The sequence below is a fragment of the Bidens hawaiensis genome, unplaced genomic scaffold (genome assembly GCF_021521415.1).
Source record: "Bidens hawaiensis isolate Kalapana, Puna unplaced genomic scaffold, B.hawaiensis_p1.1 tig00011791_1, whole genome shotgun sequence".
Classification (NCBI taxonomy): Eukaryota; Viridiplantae; Streptophyta; class Magnoliopsida; order Asterales; family Asteraceae; genus Bidens; species Bidens hawaiensis.
This window is the reverse complement of record NW_027491936.1, coordinates 34298-45249: the sequence shown is the minus strand read 5'-3', so window position 1 is coordinate 45249 and position 10952 is coordinate 34298. Positions and strand designations below refer to the sequence as shown.

The following is a 10952-nucleotide window of genomic DNA, read 5'->3' as shown; positions in this document are numbered from 1 at the left end:
TAGAGAGAAAGATAATAGAGAATTTATTTCCCTTGACAAGCCAACAATATCAAATACATATAAGTCACTATGGTTATTAACTTATTGTAGAGATCCATTGATGAATTGGCCAACAATAAATAGCAACATGCGATGATACAAGATATACACGAGTAGAAATAGGAAGGCTTACAAGTTACAACACTTTGACTAAAACCATATCTACGTCTATTCGAATTACATGAATATAGCTAATGTTAATATTATCGCTTATCCATATCATGTCCTGCAAAATGGAGGATCCATTAGAGACTCCGATCTTGGACCAAAACTAGAAAACGAGATGGCAGCCCAGAGGCTTAGTGAGGGCATTAGCCGGTTGATCATTCGAGTTGATATGTAAGACACCTAAAGAGCAAGCGGTGCAAGTTTCATTCAAGAGCGACAAACATGATTAGCACATAAGTAACCATTGAATGGTGATGTAGGTAAAAGTGTTTTTTTAAAGGGATTTCTGTATAGATGATGGGATTATAGCGCCCATAAAAGAAATATAGAGGCGGTCGGAAAAGAAATTTAGGGGTGCCGGACGGTGGTTTGGATCAAAAATTTTCTCGTTGGAGATATGAGCTGTAATACCATATTAACGTTTTGAATATATTATGAAACCACAGATTCTACAATTACAATGAGAAATATAAATACAATACAATGACTAATATATATATATATATATATATATATATATATATATATATAGGGATAGGGATAGGGATACTATTAAATACAAATTATATGCAAGCTAATTGTGTGAAGACTCCAACATATTGACCAAACATGATTTGCTCTTCAATAATCAATTGATTTGATCACATTCCTTGATAGATGATCGCCACCGTTATATAGACATCGAAGTATCGAACCCATGTGTTCGTAAACATTGTAAATATACTTACACATAGTTTTGGAAGTTACCAAGTTTGTTTCTTGACACTCTAGACTTGCATACATACAAACATACATACATACATATATACATACATAGTTTGAACTAATTACACTACAACCCTTGTACTTTGTACGAGAGTGATTAACTCCACATTCACCCACTTAATCACGATCATTAATTTGTCGTAGATCTTGAACTCTGAGCATTTGTTTGAACTCTAAGCATTTGTTTTATTGTGACAAACTTATGTCTTTCGAGTGCCTTTGTTAGAATATCCGCCTTTTGTAGTTTATCACTGATATGCTCCATATTAATGTGATCATTCTCCACACATTTCTGATAAAGTGGTTTGAAAGTTGTTGATTTATGTAATCCAACGGTTGAATCATGTATACATCCTCATCTAAAGTGTCATGCAATATGGCATTATTAACGCCAAGTTGATGAAGGGGTCGTGATTTTAAAGTGCCACTGAAAGAACAAGACGAATTATGGCCGCTTTAGTCACCAGACAATAGGTGTAAAAGTTGTCTTTACCATGTTGTTGATGAAACCCTTTGACGACAAGACGAGCATTTGGAATGTTGACTTTGAGTCAAGGAGAGGTGTTGGAAGACGATTAAATGATACAACTGTTCGACAGGCATGCGACCAAAAAACGGGTCGGCAGCCCAGCAAAGTGGAGAAGGGCAAACCGCATTTCCTCAAAATGACGGTGGTGTTGCTTTGTGGTTTCATTCTGTTAAGGCAGGAGAGTGGTGAAGTGTGAAATGCCAGGAGATTGAAATCTTGGGTTAAACATAATTGCTAATTTTTAAAGAAACCTAACTTCTATATCAATTCATGTTCTACTAAGTTGAACATTTGACAAAAGACTTGATAAAACCTTTGTCTTAAAATCAGGGCCGGCAAAACCGTTTTGGAGGTTTAAAACGAAATGAGAATTCGAGGCCTTTTTCGAATTTATTGTTACAAAACAAAACAACTAACCACGACTATGTTCATCTTCTTAAGTAACTTAAGGGCGTGCTCGTTTCACATAATGAAATGGAATTGGAATTGGAATTGGAATTTGCTTAAAATTTGGAATTGAAAGGAATTGAATTTGGAATCTGAACATTCCAATAGGAATTGGAATTTGAAGGAATTGAAATCCAATTCCATTCTTAATGTGTTCGTTTGACAAATGAATTGGAATTGAATTTTTTTTAACAAGGATAACGGCGGAAACATTTTAGTGTTTTTGTTTTTTATTTATATTTTGCGCTATGGTTTTTTTATTATTATTATTATTTTTTTGAATTTTTTAGGGGTTTTCTATTAAGATCAAAAACCCCTAAAAAAATCAAAAATAATAATAAAAAATTCATAACTCAAAATATAAATCGAAACCAAAAAAAATAAAAAAATACTAAAATATTTTATTCGTTGTTCTCATTTAAAAAAAAACTGGAGAAAAGATTTGAACAAATTTACTTGAAATCCTCCGTATTTTGAAAGGATCTAAATCCCTCTATTTAAAGGAATTTGAAGGAATTGAATTTCAATTCCTTGACAACCTAACACACCAAAATGGAATTAAGATTCCAATTTCAATGAAATAAACACACCATGCCATGAGATTTTAATTCCAATTCCTTTAAAATCCTACGAATTCTGTAAAACGAACACGCCCTAAATATTATTTTCACTATTTAACATGTTTTTATTCAAATGAAGGCCTAAACCCTTATGTTGAACTTACTCTCCCCTAAAGATATGTGTGCTTAAAATATTTGGTTATCATATCAGGCCATAAATAACGTGTGCCTATGCAATTCAATAACCCTTTTCTTTATGGGCTATTCTGTTAATATCTTAAAAGGTGGTGGCAAAATTATAAAAACAAAAATGTGAAAATTCCAAATCTCTATCTATTGTACCTTCTGCATTGAACATTGTACCTTTCTCTGGCTTCAGATAAAATCACTAAAAGATTATCAAACCAAAGCCCTCATCTTTAAACCCAAAGAAGGGGTTCAGTATCCATGAAATGGTGGCTTTGAGGTTCAATTCTTGAAAACCCAAAGCTTTGTTTTCTTTAAAAATGGCATCTTTACCTTCTTTTACACAATTTTGTTCTTTACCCAGGTTCTATTTCTCTCTATATATCTATATCTATATCTTTATGCATACACAGTCACAGTTACATGTAAATTGGATTATAAATGATGGGATTATGAAAATTGAGTTATAAGTTTTGTGGGTTTTGCTTAAATTGGATTATTATGTGGTATGGGATAGAAAGGACGGATAAGGTTATGATATGATGCAAAAAGATTGTAGCTTGATTATATGTTTTTCACTTGCAGCATTTTATCCTATATATAATTCACATTAAATGTACTTTGAAACTGTGGTTGCCATCACTTGTTCACAAATCACAAACTTGAAGTTTGAATCAAACATTAGGGCTGTAAAGAACCGAACTTTTGGCGAGAAGTTCGTTTATTTTCGTTCGTTTAATAAATGAACAAACATGAACAAGGCTTTCGTTCGATTAACTAAATTAATGAACAGGAACGGAGGCCGTGTTCGTTCAGTTGTGTTTGTGAGCGTTTGATAATGTGTTCGTTTACGCCCGTTGATGTTCGATAATGTTTATTTGTTTATGTTTGTTCATAAAGTTTTTTTTATAATGTTTTTAGGGGGTGTTTGGCCTAGCTTTTATTTTTTGGCTTATGCTTATATTTTAAATTGGCTTATAGCTTATTTTCTATTATTTGATAAGCTTCTTTTAAGTGTTTGGATTAGCTTATATTCTACAAGTTGATAATATGTTGTTAAATCCACAATTTTTTAATTTGTTATAGTAATAAGTTGCTTCAATAATTATTAATCCACCATCATTTGAGGGCAAATGAGTAACTTACACCCTAACACAAATAAGTTTCTTCAAATAAGCTAAAAAACCATCTTCAAATAAGCTTCTTCAAATTAGCTTATATAAGCTTATAAGCATAAGCTTAAAAAGCTAAAACAAACACCAAACTAAGCTTATTTTGTAAAAAAAGCTAAAAAAGCTATGAGCATGGTTAAATAAGCTAGGCCAAACACCCCCTTAATGACTTTTCTAATCTTATTATATAGATTTAAACAAAACTTATAAACTATGAAAAATATATGAGTATTATATGATTAATTTATACGTAAATTAACATATGAATATAAATGTTTATAAAAAAAAATACCGACACAAATTTGGTAGCCGGACTGGACTGTTGGCACCGACCATTCTCGGTTAACCAAATAAAATAAAGCATTGTTTGCGTTCATTTGTGTTTGTGAACCCTTCACGAATAAGTTCATTTCCTTAATGAACAAACACGAACAAAATTTTTTGTGCGGTTAGATGTTCGTAAACCGTTCTCTTGTCTGATAAAAGCTTAACAGACGAACATGAACAAGGCCTTGTTCAGTTAGTTCGGTTTGTTCACAGCCCTATCAAATGTAGTTCAAGTGCTTAAGTAGTTTTATATCAGTTGATTCTCAATCTCACAAGTCCTGTTTTTGTATGTATAGGTGGCAGTCCAATTTGCCTTCACTGTCTTCTATAAACTTTGTACAATTTTCCCAAGTTAGACTGCATAGTAGATTTGTAGTTACAGCCGTTCCTAGGAAAAAACAGGCGGGAAACACATCCGATGGAGAAGAAGATGAACCCGAAAAGAAAACAGCGCGTAAACGAGCTCCAACTAGAAGAAGGAAAAAAACAGAACCAGAAGCTACCGAGGAGACCCCGGTTTCCGAGAGTGATATTATTAGTAACATGAATGATGAAACATATTTGCCTTTGGAGTCAGCAAAGCCCAAGAAACCTCAAAGAAGAACTCGTAAAAAAGGTAAGTTTTTTTTCATGAAAATTTAGTCATATGATTAGTACAGTTAAATTATGTTGCTTTTTTTGTGTGATTAACCTTATAAACTTGCAAAATGTTTTTTTTACTGCGTGTTTTTCGTTTCTGGAAAGAGTAGTTACCGCTGCTTCAAGTGAGTTAACTGAAGAACCGGAGAAAAAGGTGACAAGGCGAAGACGCACCAAGAAAAATGTTGAAGACACATTAAACGAAGGTAGTGAAACCGAGCTTAGTGAAACCAAAGACGAAACCGATAATGAAAAAGATTTAGAATTTGATGCAAGTGGTGGAGAAGATATTAGCTTCACATACGCATGGCCTCCATTAATTTGTTGTTTCGGACCGATTCAACATGCGTTTGTGCCATCCGGAAGACGGGCTAATAGACTTATAGACCACGAATCACATGAACGCATGAAGGATGCGTTGTGGGCCCCAGAGAAGTTTGTTAGGGCACCGGGAGGTTGTGCAGCCAATGTGGCTTTGTGTCTTGCTAGATTTGGGAGTAATGCAGCTGTTATGGGTAAAATCGGGGATGACGATTTTGGACAAGCGTTGTTGTATTATTTAAACGAGAGTCGGGTGCAAACTCGAGCGGTGCGGATTGACCCAAAACGGACAACCGCGGTGTCACGGATGAAAATGAGTAAAAGGGGTAGTTTAAGAATGACATGTATCGGCCCGTGTGCAGAGGATGCGTTAAGGAAAACCGAAATCAACATCGATGTGCTCAAAGAGGTGAGAACTTTATAATTTACTTTAAAGAATTGAGTTTTTGAGAACTTTATAAACAAATGAAGTTTTTGTCACAAAAAAAACAAAAAAAGAAAAGAAAAAAGAAAAGTTGGCTCAAAATAATGAATTTGGCCTAAATATTTTATTAATTAATTATTCATTCATTAATTGTATTATACATTTGGGCTAAAATATATTTGGGTTACATTATTATTAGTTATTAATTGTATTATACTTAGATGCGGTTCGTTTGGTTTTTCAATTTTAATTACATGCAAAATCAATGCCAAACTGAAAGTTTGGTTTTTACTAAAACATAAAACCAAACCGTCGTTTTTTTGTTTGGGTTCAGTTTTTCCAGTTTTATGCACACCCCTAACAGTTCGGGCAACATATTAAAGTATATTTAGGTTATAGGTGTTTGTCGGTTTTGGTTGACCGTCAACACTCTCCTTGTCTTTGCAGGCAAAGATGTTTTACTTCAATTCGTTTTCACTTCTCGACCGCAAAACAAAAACAAGTGCTTTACAAGCCATCAAGATCTCAAAGCAGTTTGGAGGGCTTATAGTTTTTGACCTCAATCTGCCATTGCCACTGTGGCACTCTGCAGAAGAAACCCGGTCCGTTATTCAAGAGGCGTTAGAACTTGCGGATATAATTGAGGTTACAAAACAAGAACTTGAGTTTTTGTGTGGGATCGAGTCCACCGAGAGATTTGACACCAAAGACAACAATAGGTCCAAGTTTGTACACTACAGCCCGGATACTATCTATCCGGTATTACATGATAATCTGCAACTTCTGTTTGTTACGAACGGGACTTCTAAGGTTCATTACTACACGAAGGAACATAACGGGTCGGTTCTTGGAATGGAGGACCCGCCCATCACTCCTTTCACTTCTGATATGTCTGCAGCCGGAGATGGGCTTGTTGCAGGTAAACAGTACGTGTTTAGGATTTGTCTGTGTGTGCTGATACGGGTCGGTTTTGGGCTCAAACCAAACCAAAATCCAAAAATTCAGTTTCTGGGATTTTGAAAAGCGTTTAGTTTTGGGTTTTCAGTTTTTACAATGGGTTAGGTTCAATTTCAATTTTTCGGTTTTAACATTTGTGTTTGAAAATTTGGGCCGAAAAAAACCCCAAAATAATGAAATTGGACCTGAAAGTGTGGGCATATATTTTTTTCATTAACTAAAATTAACTGGTTATTACACAATCGGATCTAAAGTCACCATAAATTATTTAAAATTGTTTTTTTCTGTTTTATCGTTTGGGTTTGAAAATTTGGGCCGTAAAAAAATAGCCCAAAATAATGAATTCATACCTGAAACTTAGGGCTTAATATTTTTGTTAATTAATAATCTATTGATTGTTACACAACAGGACCTAAAGTTTTTGGGCTATGCCATTTATTAATTTCTTATAAGTTAATTAAAACCGTTTTTTATCGTTTATTTCGGTCTAGTTTTTTCGGTTTTTGGTTGATAGCAAAACCGAAACCGAACTGAAAAATCGGTTTTTGAATAAAATATAAAACCAAACCTTTGGTTTTTTATTGGGTTCGATTATTTTGGATCAGTTTTTTGGTTTTTGGTTGATTGAGAAAACCGAACCGAAAAATCGATTTTTTAACAAACATAAAACCAAATTTTCGGCTTTTTTATTGGTTTTGGTTGTTTCGGTTCGGTTTTTGGTTGCTAGCAAAACCGAACCGAAAAATCATTTTTTTTAACCATAAACCAACCCGTCGATTTTTTGTTGGGTTCTGTTATTTAGTTCCGGTTTTTGGTTGATAGCAAAACAAGCCGAACCAAAAATCGGGTGTTTAAAAACATAAAACCAAACCGTCGGTTTTTTACTGAGGTCGTTTATTTAAGTTTTGTGCACACCATAATTCTAATGTCGTTTTTGAAATGATCGATACAGGGCTTTTGAGTAAGTTGATAGTTCAACCACACCTAATGACTGATAAAGAATATTTGGTGCATAGTATAACCTATGCTATCAACCGTGGGGTGACCGAGCAATGGCTGCAGGCCCGAACACGTGGCTACCCGCCTAAACCGGGCATGAAAGATGACCTCTTTTTCCCAGAACCAAACGGGTTCAGAACCATCACGGAAAAGGCTTTCCGTACGCTCTTCCCCGTAAGTTCACTTTTCAACTGGAACCGACCCGACCACCCGTTACATTAAATAATAATAACTTTTGCTTGTTATTGAATGCACAGGTCAATGGTGATGATGAAGATTCAGAAGAGTTGGGTGTTACGGTCAATAGACGAGATGATGATGAAGAAGACGAAGGTGACGACGTGGAAAGGCATAATGATTATGATTCAGAGGATATTAGTGACATGGAGTTAGATGACGAGGAGCCCGTACGCAAAGTGAATCAGTCGGTTCGTGCTTAAATTGGTAAGTTTCGTTTATGTTTGTTTGACTAGGACCAAATGCAATTTTGTAGTTCTGTCTAGTTGTTATGTGCCTTTCATCATTGGTTTCAAAATTTGTAATGCTAAAAGATGATATGAGTATAGCATGTTTATTATCACGATTCTTCGATGTAGATTGTGTAACACGTTTGGCCTAGTGACGACATGTACCCAAGCATGTCGTACGTCTTGGAAGTTAGGGTGTTAACGAGTGTTGGTTTTAAAAAGTGAGAGGTGCACAAAAGCGGCATGTTCTAAACTGAGACGCAAAACGCGAAGTACAAAAGCACAAGCTTTTCGTACACGAGGTACAAGGTGCTTACATTTTTTTTTTTTTTTGAATTGTAAATTTCATTACAATGAGCCAAAAGCCCCCCGCCAACAAGCTGCTAGTAGGAGCCGGCAATAACAACACAACAAAAACCGATTACAAAGCCAAAATTTTCTATCTGGTCCAATCTAAATCCAACCTTCTAGCTCTACTTTTAATTCACAAGTAGCTTAACACCTTAATGTCATCCAAAATCATCTCAATCTTAACCCGAATATTAAAAAAATATATATAGTTGTTTATGGCTTTCCATATACACCAACACGTCACCATGACGATTGATTACACCAATTTTTTTTTATGCTCAATGTAAGGAACATGTTTATGAAGATCAAACGCATTTTGGATCGAAAACACATATATCAGGGGCATGTCACATCACATGACCACAAACTAATGTTATGTCAAACCCTAGAAGCAGCATAACAATAAGTAAACACATGGTCCACTGTGTCACCCAATGCAAAGCAACACCTACAATTGTCCGGCCCTGTAATAACCTTTCTTTTTATCAAATTATCATTCGTCGGGAGTCGGTTGAGGAGAGCTCGGTGTGCAACCACATTCACTTTTAAAGGTACCCAAGAATTCCATTCTAAAATATTATTATGATACAAGGTGCTTACATAAGTATTTATATATATCCCATAGGTCTTTAACATCTCATACCCAAAATCTAGCTATAAATAAGCTTTATGTATGATTTGTTACAAGAATTTGGTACAACCTAAAAGGCGTATTGACAACTGAAGAGCCTACCCATAAGGTGGCCTCATGAGCATGCCCTAGCCCAATAATTCGAACGAGGCCCAATGAAAGCAAGCCCAATAGCACAAGATATTCTAGAAGACGGCTTGGAGGGAAACCATTTGCGAGGGAAACTCCACACAGCACATCCGATCTAGTGGGTGGCCTGAGGCACGCATGACCCGGGAAAGGAGGCAATAACCAGGAGATAAAGATCTTCGGACGGACAAAGCCTAAGGAAAAGAGGATCGGACCAAAGGACTCGGCCTGAAGACATAAACCATTAGACCATATGTATAAACACTCTCTTCTATAAATAGAGTGAGGATAAACATTGTAAGATATACACAATCAATACAAAACACTTTCACTCTTCACTACTCTTTGATCTCCATTCTTGTGATTGTTAGAAACTTTCTCCATTTACTCGGAATAGGTTCCAACAACAACATTAGAATGCTAAGTTAAACGTGAATATGAGGTGTGCGCTTCACCTACGCAGACATCTGCAATCATGAGGATGATCGGCATGTTTGGATCATATGCCATTGTTAAAAATCGAGCTCAAGAACAACAAACGAACACAGATTTTTGATCATTTGACTTGACGAAAATAACGAGATTACAATTCTTTATAAAGACCTACAGGGAACTAGAGTACATTTTGAAACAAACTCAAAGAAATTGAGTTGATGATAATTGGGTTATTTGTTCTTGAAAGAGGGATGCCAAGTTATCCAAGACTTGAAGCAAGAAAGTTATACCAATTCAATACATGAGTTCAATAAATTTCTACATTAAGAAATTTGCAAAATGTACAACAAAACTAATTGTGGTTATCTAGATCCTGATTAACCAAGTTTATATGTTGATGGACCTAACGTGAAGTATTGAATTCATGGCTGTGTATATGGTGCTATTCTGGAACTTCAATTTATGTTAGTTGGTTATGGTGCTATTCTTATATTAAGTGCATAGAAACATGGCTAATCGCTTCGGGGTGTGAATTTTTGTCATGAATTTAACATGAAATTTGCGGTTTTGGGTTTAGTCTAAACAGGTTGGGTCATTTCGGGTGACTAACAGGTTTACTTAAAAAGGGCATGGTTCAATTCAACTTCATGGGTTTCACGGGTTAACTCGTTAAAAAATTGAAGTAGCAGGCATAATCATAATAAATCACCTACTTGAAGTACATTAGTCAATCTCAAAGGTCTAACAAATAAAAATTAATGGAATGTTCATTAATTAGTTGTGTTTCTTATTTTGCTGCTTCAAAAAAAACTTCATCATCATCGTACTCAGTATATCCCACCAATAGCAATGCTATGGTAGGGTCTGAGGAGGGTAAGATGTAGACAGCCTTACCTCTATCCCATAGGGATAGAGAGGCTGCTTCCGGTGAGACCCCCGGCTCGATAGTAGTTTTGCATCAAGCCTTGGACATAAGGCACATAGCACTCAATCATCGGGACACCGGCTGATCGGTGCATGTGCCCTTGTCTTTCGGCTATCAACGCCACCACATGATGCCTGATTAACCTTCCGCCACTTTTAACGTTATTTTCACGAGATTAGTAAAATAACGTCAAAATTAGTGCAATTTTACTTTTGTCCACCCGAGGGTTCACACATATATACATTATATGCGCGCACCGCAAGCAGGGCATTGTTTCAAAAAAAACTTATGTTACTTATTTGAACAAGAAGATTGTAGAGTATACGTACCCGCATCATCCCTGATTATTTATCAATGTCTACCAAAATACCACTGTTTGTTAGGGATGAGCTCGGTACCGTACACCAGTACTGACCGGTTTCGGTACCGAAAATACCGATCCCGAAAATCGCCAAATCTTGGTACCGGTACCGAAATATTC

At 35.6% G+C, this 10952-nt stretch overlaps 1 protein-coding gene across 2 annotated transcripts; it reads left to right on the top strand.

Annotated features, from left to right (window-relative positions):
* Nucleotides 1-2944: 2944 nt before the first annotated feature.
* Nucleotides 2945-8118, top strand: LOC143539021 (fructokinase-like 2, chloroplastic). Of its 2 annotated transcripts, none has more exons than XM_077032446.1 (6): nt 2945-3058; nt 4490-4809; nt 4943-5562; nt 6025-6496; nt 7487-7707; nt 7791-8118. In XM_077032446.1, exons 1-6 carry the CDS (start codon nt 3015-3017, stop codon nt 7971-7973), a joined length of 1860 nt encoding a protein of 619 aa, XP_076888561.1. In that variant the 5' UTR covers nt 2945-3014; the 3' UTR covers nt 7974-8118. The 2 variants fall into 2 exon arrangements, with proteins under 2 accessions (XP_076888561.1, XP_076888560.1); XM_077032445.1 differs by having other exon boundaries at nt 4490-4813; nt 4938-5562.
* The last annotated feature ends 2834 nt before the right edge of the window (nt 8119-10952 follow it).

Bases quoted from the DNA above. Each gene is read 5' to 3' on its own strand.
- LOC143539021 (XM_077032445.1), top strand. From the start codon at position 3,015: ATGGCATCTTTACCTTCTTTTACACAATTTTGTTCTTTACCCAG. The intron at 4,814-4,937 runs GTTTTTTTTCAT...GTTTCTGGAAAG, and splicing joins AGAACTCGTAAAAAAGGTAA to AGTAGTTACCGCTGCTTCAA. The intron at 7,708-7,790 runs GTAAGTTCACTT...TTGAATGCACAG, and splicing joins CTTTCCGTACGCTCTTCCCC to GTCAATGGTGATGATGAAGA.